This window comes from Typopeltis vanoorti, chromosome 10 (genome assembly GCF_054136105.1).
Source record: "Typopeltis vanoorti isolate ZY-2024b chromosome 10, IOZ_Tvanoo_1.0, whole genome shotgun sequence".
Taxonomy (NCBI): Eukaryota; Metazoa; Arthropoda; class Arachnida; order Uropygi; family Thelyphonidae; genus Typopeltis; species Typopeltis vanoorti.
Genome location: NC_143558.1, coordinates 105,988,229 through 106,004,509, shown reverse-complemented (window position 1 = coordinate 106,004,509; position 16,281 = coordinate 105,988,229). Strand labels below are relative to the sequence as shown.

At 35.0% G+C, this 16,281-nt stretch overlaps 1 protein-coding gene across 1 annotated transcript in view; it reads right to left on the bottom strand.

Annotated features, from left to right (window-relative positions):
- Positions 1-16,281, bottom strand: part of LOC150102650 (U4/U6.U5 tri-snRNP-associated protein 1) — a 323,990-nt gene that overhangs the window by 108,180 nt on the left and 199,529 nt on the right. The window contains exons 12-13 of the mRNA XM_090399032.1: positions 12,451-12,566; positions 4,621-4,751 (exon numbers count right to left, since the gene is read on the bottom strand). Coding sequence (XP_090255158.1) covers positions 4,621-4,751; positions 12,451-12,566 — 247 coding nt within the window. The remainder of the gene's footprint in view (positions 1-4,620; positions 4,752-12,450; positions 12,567-16,281) is intronic.

Here is a 16,281-nt window from a genome sequence, read left to right as displayed (position 1 = left end):
GTTGCCTCGACTAGCACTACGTGCTTTGTCTCCATCTAATTTTGAATTTCCATGTAGAGTACAGCAGTGAACAATGGGAGACAAGAGATGTTCAGCAAGAAATCTCCAGAGAAGCATTTCCATATTGAGAGAGTAGTGATATAGTTATTGACAGAGAGGGAGAGAAAAAAAAACACTAGAAGACCACACACAAAGAATATGTGTAAAAAATGTTTTTAAGAGGAGAGATAAAAAAAAAATCACTAATCAAACTGCCTAATAAATGGCAATCAAGGATCACTACTCAATTATGAATTTAAAATACTCAGTCATTTTATGGGATGCACAATGGAGGTTACAACTGTTCTGTTCATCTGAAAGTCAACCATAGTAAATGAGAATTAAAATTAAATATACCAAAGACTTTGACAATTTGATGTTACCTGTTTATTCACCTTTATCCAGAATGAAACACATCTTGTCTATTGTAGCATAAAGGTATGCACAACACTATACACTAGTATAGTATAGTGCAGTTTGAATATATATAAATGAACAAACCAGACTACTGAGAAGCAGTCACAGACAAAGCAAAGCCTCTGATTCTCTCTTCTTCCACCTCTGAGCATCAAGTTATTTCATTTCAGATATGGCACACCTTTGTTGGTTATTTACCAAAACTCATAGTGGCTAAGGTGTACGCAGAATTGCATCTAGTAGCAAAACAGGAAAAATGGTTTATAGCCAATGAAGCTATAACCATTCGTTTGCAAACTTGCATTGGGTGAAGTTTGGGTAGAAATAAAGATCGTTTGCTGTTTTAAAGAAAGCAAGTCAGAAAAAACACCTGCTTCAGTTCCAGCGAAACTGTATGAGACCCTCGTAGTCAGTCATCTGCAAGTAGGTGTCAACAACACCTACTTTAGCAAAACCGTATGAGAGATGCTTATAGAGTCGTCTGTGAGTAGGTGCCAATAATAGCACCCATTTCAGAATCAGCAAAATTCTCTGAGCAACTCTTATAAAGAGTCATCTGCTTTCGCATTCCTTCCACTCCAAACTCGAATAACAAAAGAGATTAACCATATCAAACAGCATCTCTTTTCAGCATCCGACGCATTCAGAATTAGAATGAAGCAATAAAAGGATAGAAAGCAAATGCTTGTGGTGAAAGGATATGCCTCATGTGGGCATAACAACAGATGATGTTGCCATAGTTGATGTTCCTATACAATATGGGAATTGCAGGAACAATACCCTAGATGATGTTACATCACACTCTTAGATGCATAAGTTCCAGAGATGGGGTAATCCCATAAGACAAGTGCTACTTGCCAGAGATTATTGACAAAAGTAGCTGCAGTTAGTATTAGCAGCACTTAGATAGATGCCGCAGAAGAGTGGAAAAAAGCATATCAGTCACCAAATATGCAGATGATATTATTATTCTTGCAGAATCTAGTGTAGAATTGAAAAAGACAATAAAATTTTTAACAAAGAGTGCAAAACTTTTGAAATGAAAATCAATCTGAGCAAAACTAAAAGAATGAAAATAGGAAGAGATAAGGAAAAAATTTCAATAAACTTAGAAAATCATACACTTGAACAAGTAAAGCAATTTACATATCTTGGCAGTCTTGTTATCCACAATCTCGACAACAACACAGAAATAGTAAAATACAGACTTAACAAAGGATGGTATAATATGGAAAAATAACAGTATTTCCAAAAGCCTCAAGCTAAAGCTCTATAAAACCATTATTATACCTATGGCAACATATGGAGCCAAAACATGGAAACTCAAATCAGAAAGAAATACAGAAAATCACAGCATTTGAAATGAAATGCTTATGAAAAATAAATAAGATTCATTAGTCAGAACACAAAACAAATAAGTAAGTCAAACATGAAGTAAACTATAGAGAAGAATTCATAGCTGTAATTCTTAAACAGCAATTAACATGGTTTGGACACTTCCAGAGAATGTCTTCTCAGAGATTACCAAATGTAGTCCTGAATGGAATCATTGAAGAAAGATGATCAGAGGCAGATCAAAAAGAACTTGGCTACAGTCTTTGAAAGAAAGGTCACAATTATCAAGCTTCAGAGAGATGACAGAAACAGCCAGAAATAGAGTCAGATGGAGAAGAGATTTCATAAGAGACTCAATCCTCATCTGACAGATGAGAAAGAAGAATAAACTTAATTGTGTAGTAATGTCAATATCCTACAATGCTTGCAGGTTCACATTAAGAAACTGATACATCACTCATGACTGTTGAAAGAAACAAGTAATGACAGAACAGTGGTAGAAACTATTCAAGAGGAATAAAATCAGGAGTGCATATCAGTACTTGAGGTAGAACTAAGTATCAAAAGCTTGAAATGTGGAAAGGCAAGTGGAATAGATGATATTCAATCAGAAATGCTTAAGGCTTTCTGAATTATGTGGCTACAACATAATACAGAAGGCTTGTCATAATGTTGAAAACCAGATGATCTGAGTAGAGCTTGCATAATACCCATCAATAAAAAGGAAATAAAACTGAATGTGAGAATTACAGGGGAATTTAGTTGTTAGCATTCCAGGTAACATTTATTGCAATCATACTCCAGTAGAACCTAAGCAATGGAAGAGAAATTTGCCAAAGAACAGGCAAGTTCAGATCAAATAAAGGTTATCAGGATCAGATTTTCACTTTAAGACAAACAGTGCATTGTAAAACCAGATGTGAGACAAGAATGTACTTTATGTTTGCTCTTATTCATCTATAAGGATCATGTTATGAAAGAAAGTGGCATTAAACCTAATATCAGAATAGGAATATCAAAGTTACATCTTTCTTTTACACAGATAATGTACCACTAGACAAATCCAGTGTAAGTCTGGGATTCTTAAACTGACTAACTGCTGTAACAAATTTAACCTGAAAAAACAGCAATAAAAAACAGGCAAGAATATGGAAAACTTCAACTGCAGAGCCTTTGGAACAAGTAAAATATTTCAGCTATTTAGGCACAATTTTTAATAAAGATGGCAAAATAAATATGGAGAGAGAAACAGAATTAGCAAAATTGGTATGGTGTGGAGCCAGTTGAAAAAATTTATATGGAATAGAGAGAGAGAAATAAGCCAAAACACAAAACTAGCAGTATACAAGAAAGCGTTCAGACCAATTTTAAAACTGTGGATTTCAGAGTTGAGTTAGAAATAAACAGTTATTCTCATCTATGGTTTTCACAGATAAAAGATCAATTGTTTTATTTCTTACCACTGATATGAGAGTCATGAGAAAAATCAGGAGATTGAACTGATGACATCAATGCAGAATCATGTTAAAATTAAGACATTAAGAAGAAAGTTGAGATTGTTAACACTCAGGAATGCAGGAGCAGAGTAAACTGAGGTGGTATAGACATGTAAACAGAAAGTTAGTAAAACAAGTGTCTGATACTTAGATGAAGATCCAGAGAAAGACCAAGATTTAGATGAATTAATGCAGATGGTGCTTGTTTTCTTTAGATTTGCCTTAAAATCATTAGATTCTTTAGATTTATGCTTTCTTTCAATTTGTCTTAGAAAACTATATGGGATAAGATAGATTAATTTGTGAGAAAACTGTCGACATGAAACTGGTAATAATATGAACTTTTCGTGCAATACTATCACAGCATTCATATCAAGAAATTTGATGATGAGAAACAAATCAGGATAAGTCCTATGCTGTTCATTATTCTCATAGAAGAAATAATAATAGAATAAAAAAAAAAAAAAGATGAGATAAAAAAAAAGTTAAAAATTAAAATAATAATAATAACCTCCCTACTGGCCGAGGTGGATGAAATAGTGAGACCAAACTGCACTTCTTATCCATGTTATTCAATAGGTATTACAAAATCGTATCCAGATTTAGCTAAATCTGGACAGATGATAAATCTAGGGGGATAATATGTAAATTTTATTTTATATGCAGAGAATATATCATAGTAATGTTAGCAGATGCTATACATAATTTTTTAAAAAAGAATATTTTATTCCAACAGGTATGGTGGAAACATAATACAGAAATTTCAAATGGAAATCCAACATATTTGAAATCAGCAGGCAAAATCTTGTATGGAATTTAAACACACACACACACACACACACACACACACACACACACACACACACACACACACACACACACACACACACACACACACAAAGGCCTCCTCCAAGATAAAGGAATAATAAACTTTAGGCAGATTCCTAGATTTAAAAAGAATAATATGAAGCAATATTTAAATACTCTAAGACAATAAAAGACAAAAGTATAACTAAACCAATTTTAACTTAAACATCTGAAATGAACGGTATTAATTAATATTAAAAAATATTATATAAAAAATAAATAAAATAATTGTGAGAAAATAATATTTGATGAGATCAAAAGCAAGGATATATATATATATACATATATATATACATACATATTACACACAAAAATGTAGCACATTATCAGCAAATGAATGGATAACAAACAGACAAAAACGAATAGCAAAAACACATTAAAAGATGCAAAATGATGGAGTAATTAGAAGATCAAAATGAAATCGTTAAAAGGTCAAGGAACAGAACAAACATGAAGAGAAGATTACCATCATCTTCAAGCTCATTATCGATGTCCATATTTTCTTCACCTTCAGTCCGATCCTTAGTATTTCCATAAAGAAACTCATCCTCCATCTCAACTGACTCAACTGTTGCTTGTCTTTCTCTCTTCTGTGCTCTGTAAAAAATAAATTTATAAACATTGAGATTGAGAAAAACCAGAAAGGATTCAAATGCATTGAAAATTATTAAAAGAAAGAACAATAAATATCCATTATTATTTAATAACTATCAAGAACTGACAAGAATCCAATTGTTGGCATTAGATATCTCGGTATTACACAACTTAAAGAAACATCCTCTTGCCCTGGTGTCACAACACCAGCTCGCTTTCCTCCTCCACTTGTATATATCTTGCAGGCAGAGCTGCTGAAACATTTTCTATTACTAATGACCTTACACAACTTGTTCAGATGTCAACCAGAATACCAGATAACCCAAACCACTCCCCAAACACCCTAGATCTCTTTCTCACCAATAACCCTTCCAAATACACAGTGAAAGTAGCAGGCCCTAGGTAATTCTGACCATAATCTGGTGGTCAGAATTACCTCCCCCATGCAACAATGCTTACAGAGCCACTCCCATACAAGAGTAGTTTGGCATTATAACAGTGCCAAGTGGGACAGCCTCCACAACTTCTCTGCTATATTCCCATAGCTGGACTATTGCTTCTGGCCTTCCAACCTAAACATATGCATCGAACTTATCACCAAAGTAATCCTCACAATCACCGGCATGGAAACATACATTCCTCACACTACTCTGAACTGTCATTCCCTAATATTAATAGAATAAAAAAAAAAAGATGAGATAAAAAAAACAAAACACATCTTTTGGAGAACCAAACCCTGGTTCTCCAAAAGATGTGCCAAGGCTGTACAAATAAAAACCAAACATACCATAACTGGCTCAAATCAAGAGCTCCATTCTACTTTAGAGCTTATACTGAAGCCCGAAATAGATGCAAAAAAGCAATTAATGCTTCCAAAACAGAGTTCGACAGAGCAAAAAGCAGGAAACTAGCAGACTGTCCAAACTGGCCTCAACTTTGCTTCCAATGCATGCATAATTGAAAATAATAAATGTCCCACAACCATTCAAGATGTCCAACATACAATGGCCTACAACATACAATTATATCCCTTTGCTAGAAAGAGATCAGAAAAATGCTGTCCAAATTAGACACAAAAAAAGTTTCCTGGCCCTGATGGCATTCCTCCAATTGTACTGAAACTTTGTGCACCAGAACTTTCCTATCCTATGCCACCTGTATATACTCTCTTACTTCACTAATATCTATCCCACAACCTGGAAACTGGCCTATATTCAACTCATTTCCAAGAAGGGCAACGAGTCACTCCAATCCAACTACCACCCTATCTCGCTTACCTCAGCCCTGTCTAAAGTAATGGAAAAAATCATCAATTCCCAACTCCTACACTACCTTCAAGATAGTGTAGGTGTTGGGAATTGGAGTTGGGAGGTCTGCTTCCCATCTCTGGACAAATGCCATGGAGAAGTTTGGCAAATCTCAAGTGGTTGCACTTATATCTCCAAAGCTTTTGACCAGGTCTGTCTGTCTCAGACTTCTGTAATTGGATTGCCAGCTTTCTGTCTTGATGCACACTGTATGTGGTGGTGGATGGTTCCTTATCCTCTCACCTTTCAAGTAATGATGGGGTTCAACAAGTTTCCGTTTCACCAACCCTCTTTCTGCTAAATATCAATGAACTACTTCAGTTGACCTCCAACCCAATTCACAGTTTTGCAGATGATAGCACATTGCACTCCTCCCTTTCATTTAATAAACATTACTCTACACAACTCACCTCAGCCTACAGAACATCAACCACCACCCTCAGTTCTGATCTCCGAGCCATCCTCCAATGGGGTTCAGATAACTTCATTAACTTCAATGCTAATAAAACACAGTTTTGTCTTATTTCTCATAAAAAAAGAACCCATTTTTTTTCCCAATATTCATTTTGGCAATAACTAAATTTCCAGATAATTTGAGATTTCTCTTCTTGGAATTACCCTACCATCAAATCTCTCCTGGCATAAACACATCACAACCATTGCATCCTCAGCTTCAAAAAAACTAGGATTTCTCTTTCGCTCAAGATGTTACTTCATCCCTGAACAGTTGTTAACATTATACAAATCACAAATCCACACAGCTATTCGAATACTGCTCTCACATATGAGTTGGGGCCCCTAAAAGTTCCCTCAAAATGATTGACTCAATACAGAGGAGAGCAATTACACTTATTAATGATCCATCTGCTACCATCTCACTCCTCCCATTTTTGCACAGACATTAGGTTTCTGCAATATGTATATTCTACAAATATTTCCATGGGAAATGCTCATCTGAAATAACATCAATAATTCCCCCACTTAGTACTAAGCTTGTTGAAACATGTGCAGTTGCAGCTCAACATCCCTTCACTGTGCACCTTGAAACAAACAGAACAAGTTTCTTTTCCTCTTCATTCATCTCTGCAAACTGCTGTATTGTGGAACACACATCCCCCCCCCCTCATTGTTTCCCAAGGAATACAATATAGTGTTTCAAATCAAATGTAAACAAGTTCCTCCTTTCCCAGCCCACTACTCATATATGCTACTAATGTACTATAGGTTGATCAACCAACCTCTCGTGTATGAACTCGACATAAAAAACTGTTGGTTATCATCAGAGACATTTGGGCCAATGACATCTTTAATATAAAGCACTCAAGAATGGTGAATATAACAGGCGTTTGGTAGAGTGTTGTTTAAGTAGTAAAATATGAAGCCAACTCATACTGATGGTTATATTCCACAAGCTCTCTTTAATTTTCAAAATTTAAGCTTCAAAGTGCAAACTTTCTTTGCCTACTGCAGGAAAGATAAAAAAAAAAAAAAACACAACCCTGCGCTTCATTTCTTCCATAACTGTGTTCAATAAGCAATTAAGATTAGATTGTTATTGCATCATTGCAGTATGGTATGGAGATCAGTGCTTTCACAAAAAAAAAAAAAAAAAGGGGGGGGCTATAAAAACTAAATATTACACTTATTTAGTACTAATTAGCATGAATTCATTTAGTAAGATTTTGGAAAGGCTTATTTAGAGAATAGTACTAAATATGTGTTTAGTACTGTACTATCACTACAGTACTAAACCCTTAAACACATAGTAGGTTTGCCATGGCAAAGTTCTATTAAAACAGCAATTTGTGATATAGAGCTCTTGGCCAAGGGCAGTTTGTTACTATAAAATCTTGTATAGAAGGATTTTAGAATAAAATTTATTCTATACCGATTTTACTTGGGAAATAAAATTAATTTAATATACCGGAAATTTGATTAATACTTAACTCAATTTTTCTAATAAACCTAAATAAAATATTAAAATAAAATGGTAATAAGAAATTGTACAGACAAAGAATAACTCAGACAGAATTAAAAATGTAAGACCTGGGGCTATCGCAACTTGCGAAGGTCAACGATGTATGGGGTTTCCTGACTTGACTCAGCAACCGCCGGGCGGCTGAGTTGACCCCCCCCCCTCCAAGAAAATCTGGGCGATTCAATCTGTAAAAGAGTTCCAAGGTCGGCAGAACAGAATAAAAGGGGGACAAATTCAACAATCTCTAGGATCTTATGTAATGAACTGGATGACAAAGAACAAGTAAGAATTTTCTATAGGACATTCCTAGGTGTGAAATTAATGGCAAAAAATTGCTGAATTTTGTAGTTTGTTAGCATTAAGGAACAGTAGTAAAGACGGAAAAACAATCTGTTAAAAATAATTGTGAAGTAGTATGCAGAATTATAAGGAGTTAGATAATGTTATGTATTGAAGAAGGAATAGTACTTAATTGTGTGACAGTGTCAGTTAAGCCTAATAAGATATACTGTCTGAGTTAATTTAATGTAATGTGTGTACAAGTCTGCTCCCATGTCTGAATTGTATGTGAGCGCATTTAATTGCATTAGTCATTTAAGCTTAAGAGAGAACTGTATAATTAATCTAGTGGAGAGCCAGACATGTGATTTTTATATTATTTCCATGTCAATTTTATTAGTGAATTTGAGTTGAATTAATTTAGTATGTGTAGTATTACCTTTTATATATCTTGATTTTTAGCATGAATAAATTATTTTGTTTGTCAAATAACTTGCCTGATTCTGCCTGACCAATGCACTTCTCATAAAAAGACAGAACCTGTGTGACCGTAAAAGTAGCCACAACTGACGAATAGTAGTTTTAAACGTTGCTTGGCTGAGAGATAAATTTTAGAGATATTTCTGTGTTGTGCTAGGTGCTTTCTTGCATGTATTGGAAAGACATAGAATTCCTCTACGCGATTTCTGATGGCACAGTTGTAAAATACAAATCAATTTTCAGAGATCAAGGTGAGAGAAAGCCAGCTAGTTAGACAAAGGAAATGGCTCCAGCCAGAGGCGATTCTTAATTTCTAAAATACGTACACGTGAAGAAGCATAGTCATGACTTTGAGAGAGGCAGAAATAAATTGATAGACTGAAGGGATTAAAGGTAGTAGTCTATTTCAAGCAACGAGATTATACTCAGCATTACGATAAAAATAATAAAGTAAATATGAGAAAAAAAAAAAAAGTAAATATAGTGAATATAGAGACTTCGAATTGATTCAAGTATTCAAATAAAAATAGAGAAAAATAATTAAATATTACATTACTATATTTGTCTGCTATAACAGTGTTAATTGAATTAAGTTTTCTGTAATGACCAAGAATGAAACAAAAATAATACATAAAGAGAAATGAAATCTTCAGTAAAAGTTAATACTGGAAGTAGATAATGCCATTAAAAAACTGAACCATGGAAAAAGAGCTGGAAGAAATACTACTCAACTTTGAAGTGCTTCGATATTCAAGTTTAGAAATTTTGCACTGGCTTGTCTTGGTTAAAGGATCAATTAGAGATGATTGAAGTAGAGCTTTTAGTATAAAAATCTAAATGGGAAATGCTTATGCTGTAACTTCAGAGAGAGAGAGAAAAATCTGACTTCCAGATTCCCAGTCATCCAATTCTGCAATGACAAAAATCTCCTCCAATGATATTATATAAAAAAATTATGGAAACACTCCCATGTTGTAACAATTTAAAATGAAAATAAAATAACTACTCAACATTTTGAACTTAATATTATGGTGATCATCAGAAACTTATACATATATACACCCCCTAATCAAAAAAATTAGACTAATCAAAGAAAATTTGTTGAACGATTTGCAATTCTAATTTATTCATAGAAAATAATTATCACCAAATATGAGTTAGCATAATCTAAATCTATGTTCTTTGAAGATTATATAACTATGTAAACACACAAAAATATAATATAAATTATAAAAAACTGTTATTTGAAAACATTCACAAAATAAGAATAATTTTAATGTAGTTCAAAATATCAGAATAATGTGAAAATAAATGCACAAAAATTACAGTTAAAGGGAAACAACATGATAATTAGCACTTTGCTGCATCCCCCTTAGCTTTTATGACTGTTTGTAAATGGTCAAGCATATTATTTAAATGCAGTTCAGTCTTTTTTTCTTTTTTTAAACCAAAACATGCCCACATAATTCCCTACATATTCTCAATAGGGTTTAAATCTGGTGAGCTTGCCGGCCAAGGAATTACATTGATTTGCCTTTCTTTGAGCCATCTAGTAGTGGTCTTGAAAGTGTGATGTGACAAGAAGCTGAATCTTGCTGAAAAAGGAAATCACTATTTATATAAATCTTCTGATGATGGCAACATAAAGTGCTCAAGAATTTCTTGGTACACATTGGAATTAACTCTTTCATACACAATACACAGACTATCTGGACCCTCTGCAGTCATACAAGCCCATACCATAACAGATATTGCAAATTTCACCAAATGTTTCGTGCATTCTTTATCAAATGCTTCTTGCTTAAGATGTCAAAAACATATCCCTTGATGGCCATGGGACACACAAAACATACTTTCATTGCAAAAAAAGTATCTTTTTTTCCAGTCCTCTTGACCAACAACAGTCTGCTCACAGCACTGCATTCTAGTTGCCTTTTGTTTGGAAGTCATAAGCGGAAGTCACATTATTAGAATACTGTATCAATACTCTACTCATGCTTGCTTAAAAACATCTCAATTCCATCGTCATCAAATTCCTGCCATGCATCCTCAAGGGGTGTACAGGATATGATAGTACTATATGAAAAATTTACATCATTACTAACTTCCTGTCTACAATTTTCTTCCAAATCAGTCTGTTACTTGTCAAAACTCCAACACTATCAGATCTTATATTTCTATCTTCTAAGGCATTTTGTACAGTATCAATCTACCTATATCTTGGTCTTCCTCTGGGTCGTTTTCCTGCCAACTTGGCAGAAAACACTTATTTTGTTAATCTTTCCTCGCCCATTCTGTTTAAGTGACCATATCACCTGAGATTAGCTCTGCTAATGCATTCCTGGATGCTGAGAATGTCAAGTTCTTTCCTAACATAATCGTTTTTTAATATGATATTGCCATTGATGCCATCTGTTCACGCCTCTAATCTTTCTCAGGACTCTCGTATCTGTGGTCTCTAGTCTTTGGTCAAGTGTTTTACTTCTGACCCAGCTCTCAGATCCATAAGTTAAAACTGGTTTGAACACTGTCTTGTAATACAGCTAATTTAGTGTTCTGACTAATTTCTCTCTACAATATCTGAATATGTTATGACTAGTATAAAACTATATTCAGAACCACATAATTCATGATTAGCGACCACAGACTTCACAATCACTATTATTTGTACACAGATGTCGCTTTTTGTTTGATATTTTGGATTTTGTTCTCAAAAGCAGTCCCAGATTATCTGTCTGTTAGCCTTCCAGACCTATTTGTCTGGCTATGCTTTTTTTTTTTTTACCTTCTCTGCAAAACTTTTCATTTCCATTTCAGTTCAAAAAATGTATTATTTATTATTTCTCTCTCCATGTTACTCCCATCGCATATCTCTTGTTGCCAAAACACATCTTTCATTTGTGCAAAACTAAAACATAAAAAAGTTATAGAATACTTTGAGGGGAATCTAAGAAACAGAAGCAAAATTTATTATTAGATTTGAACACAAAGTTTCATAAAATTCACAAGAGATAAAGATCAGATTGTATCATCATCAACTGCTCCTACAGTTCAGGTTGGGCAGATCAAAGCTCTCCATTTCTTTTTATTCTTCCATATTCTTTCTTCATAAACAGTGTTCGAATTCAAGTCTCTCTACATCTTTCTTATTTGGTGTCTCCGCTGTTACAATGGCTATCCTCTTGTGAGCTCTGCATGAAAGTTTGCACATATAACAATAATGAATTTAGAAAAAATGCCATCTTCTTGGTATTTTTTCTAAACTCATTATTGTTATATGTACAAACTTTCATACAGAGCTCACAATCATTTCTTTAACACTTTTTGGTCTTAAAACATCACTTAACTCCACAAGAGATAAACTTCAGTTAAATTAAATTTTCCTAATACCATTTAACTGCAGGTTTATTATTTATTTTTTTACAATTTCTTATAATTTTACAAAAATTTAGAAACACCATTACACTATATATATAGTCTACGAATTTTATGCTGCTTAAATCATAAATTCTTGAATTGTTTTTACCTTCATAATAGTAGATGTGGTTAAAGATAAGGGTGTCAATATATTGTGATTTTTATTTCAATAAAATATTAAGCTTTAACTGGTATTTAATCACTAATTTTACTAATAAAATAACATCAAACAACAACAAACCTGCTCCCATGGTCCAACTGATCCTCTTCACCAGGTATCGGAAGAATATCATCAGCTTTTAATACTTCACGTTTCCTTGATTTTCGGACTTTCTTCTTGGGTTTTTTAAACTGCACCTGAGGAGTCATGAAGTACCTGTAGTTGTAGCAAAGCAAAAAAGTAAAAAGGAAACACAAAATAGTTTCCAAAACTAAAGTTCCAACAATGAAGCTTATCATAAATAACTGTTTCAGAAACTCACATTCAATTTTCATCATAGCGACTGCTCAATGTCAACATAATTGGTGCTATTCAGATGAAGTCTAAAAGTCTAATATTGCTACATAATTGACCATAAAGCATTATGTTCGTGTGACAGCATCTGTAAACGAGAAAGCAGCTACAGTAATCAACACTAAACAAAAACTTCTTATGGCAGGCAATTTCCAATAAGAGCAATATGGGCAAATTTCAAAGTGGATATTTTGAGAGTAAAACTTATTCATACCTATGATTCCACAGAAGGTACTAGTAATGAAGCAGTAGAGAAGTTTTTGAAGTCATTAGAAAGTACAGAGTAGGAAATGATTCCAAGACATGGAAATGTTTTGAGAAAATGTGAAGAAAAGAGCAAAAATAAGAATAGTAGTAAATATCTGCTGGAATTCTATTGGACATGAGCTAGTCATTACTAATACAATGTTCCAACATAAAAATACACACATTCACATACAGAGATCAAACAGGAAATAAGAAAAGTCTTAATGCCTGTTGATAATGATATCTTTACATAGTTCAGGATACAGTATACAGGGGATTTGAAATAGGTGATCACTATTTAGTTTTGGCCAGAATAAAAATGAATATTAAACTGAAAATAAAATATCTAAGAAAGTAAAGTTCAGCAGCTTTCAGGGGTGAAATGTAACCCAAATATACAAAAACTACTTGAGAAAAAGTGCACATTTTTGAAAAAGAAGAACAAACACTTAGTCCCAAAAATTTGAAGAAAATATTGATTTGGATGGAGTAGATTTTGGTAGTAAAATTATCTGATTCATTCCTTATATATTATTATTATTCAGGCCTCCATGGAGTCAAGAGACTCATCATGGGAGGTCCTTCTTAGAAAACACAAAGTCTATCATACCACTCTTTGAACTCATTGACCGTTCTTGCTCTCACCACTTTCTCAGGCAATGCATTCCATGGTTCAACCACCCTCCATGCAAAGAAATCACTCCTCCCCCTCTTGCTCACAGCTTCCTTTCGTAACTTACAGGGATGGCCCCTTGTCATTGCTCCTTCCCACTGTTCCGCCAAGCAAAAGAACTCTCCAATGTCCACCCTGTAACTGCCTCTCAACAGTTTAAAGTCTTGATCATATCACCTCTTCTTCTTCTATCCATCAAACTCTGCAGTCCACATTCCCTCAGCCGATTCTCATAACTGACATTGTAGTCTTGAAACCATCTTTGTTATTTGCCTCTGTACCCTTTCCACAATTAATTTATCCCTTTCAAATACTGGGGACCAAATTTGAGAACAGTAGTCTTAAGTTTGGTCTGATCAGGGTCTTATACAATGGAATGATAACTCTCATCTCTGAAGGTCAGCGCCCCCTTCTCAGTATTGCAGCAATCCTCTGAGTTACCCTCGCCACCTTTGCAATATGCTTCCTGAATTTCAGTTTTCTATCAATCATCACCTCCAGATCTCTTGTCTAGCCTACTTCCTCCAGTACATTTCCTCCAATCGAGTATGCAACCTCCCACTGATGTATCCCCAACTTCAAGACTTTACATTTTGCTGCATTAAACCGACACCTCCATTCATTTGCCCATCTGTCTAGTTCATTCAAATCCTCTTGCAGGGCTACCACATCTGCATTATTACTGATAACCCTTCCCAGCTTCACATCATCCTCAAACAACTGAATATCCCCTTGTAATCCATTGACAATGTCATTGATATAAAGGTTGAACAATACAGGTCACAGTACTGAGCCCTGCAGAACCCCACTTGTAACCTTCTGCTTCATTGATATTGCCCCACCATAGACAACTCTCTGTGTATGGTGGGAAAGTTGACTAACCCGACATTTAACCTCTCCCGGCCATGGTGGATAAAATAGTGAGACCAAATTGCACTTCTTATCCATGTTATTCAATAGGTGTTACAGAATCGTATCCAGATTTTGCTGAACGTTTATAGACGTCATGGCCAGTTGAGGTGTTAAACGCATGTGCTGCAACTTAAGTATCAGCTTATCATATGGCACCCTGTCAAATGCCTTTGCAAAATCCAAAAAAATGGCAGTATATGCCTTTCTCTCATCAACTGCTCTTGTCACTTTATTATAAAAGGCAATCATATTACTACAGCATGAGCATCCCTTAACAAATCCATGTTGATTCTCACAGATAACAACACCCTCATCTATCCAAAGCTGTATATAGTCCCTCACTGATTTCTTCAAGACCCTAACAACTACTGATGACACACAAACTTGTCTATAATTAGACACTTCCAGTCTGCTACTGCCCTTGTGCAAAGGCACTATCTTACCTTCCTTCCATTCAATGGAAGTGTCAGTTCTTTAGCACATTCTCTCAAAACCCATGGTGAAAGTCCCACAGCATTACTCACATCCAGAGTACTCAGTATTTGGAACACACTCTCCTCTTGCACCTCTAAACCTGCCCTATCCCTCTAGCATTAAAACCTTCTTCTCCAGGATGAAATACTCCAATAAAGTGCTCATTGAACAACTCCACTATGTCCTCTGCATCAGTCTCTATTCCCATTTTTATCACGCAATGTCATTCTTCCACAATCATTTCTCCTCCTACTGGCCACATAGCTAAAAAATTCCCTAGGGTTTTCTTTGGATCTTAATGCCAATCTCTTCTCATATTCCAGTTTTGCCTTCCTCACCATACCAGCCACTCTCCTGGCCTGTATCTTACATTCTTCGTGCATCTGTCTCCAACCCCTCTCCTTATATCTCTTCCATAATCTCTTTTTCAACTGCAGTTCCTGTTTGATATTGTTTGTCATCCACTTCACACTGAATTGTGCTAACAAATATTCCTTCACAATTTCCCAAGCACTAATGATATCCTGACCTACCAATTCCGCCCCACCATGGAACTGCTCCAAGTTGATATCTAAGACTATTATAATCATCTACCTTATAATTCCACATATGTCCTTTTCTTTGATACTCCTGCATGTCTATTCATCTTCCAAGTCAAAACCACATGGTCGCTCTCTCCAACTGGTGGAAGAGATGCCATCTCACTTATTATCAGCTCTTCTGAAGCTTTGACCAAATCCAAAACTTTTGTTCCCTCTATTACATGTTGCCTGAGACATTTGTCCCTCAAGAATTCTAGAAATTCCATTCCCTTATTGCTTCATGTGCATCTTCCTCTTCCTAATTTATACTGCTGTAGTTAAAATCTCCCATAACAATCATTCTTCTTGCACTTGCCAAGCTCAACTGCCTAAATATCTCCTGCTCCCCACTCTCTGTACTCCTTGGTTTGTAGCAACACCCCACTAAATAAGTCTTGGCCACTTCTACCTCACATCATATGCTTTCAAAACCATTAGTGTCACTGCCTTTCAAAGCCTCCACTCTTAGAGAACATAAGTCATCACTTATCATAAGTAGTACTCCACCACCATGATTTTCCTTCCTATCCTGCAAAAAAATGCTGTACCATGCTACTTCAATTCCTGTTATTATATCATCTTCTGTCAACCATGTCCCAGAGATCCCAATAATCTTTGGCCAAGCTGATGCCATCAGCACCACCAATTCATCTCCTTTATTTCAGATACTCC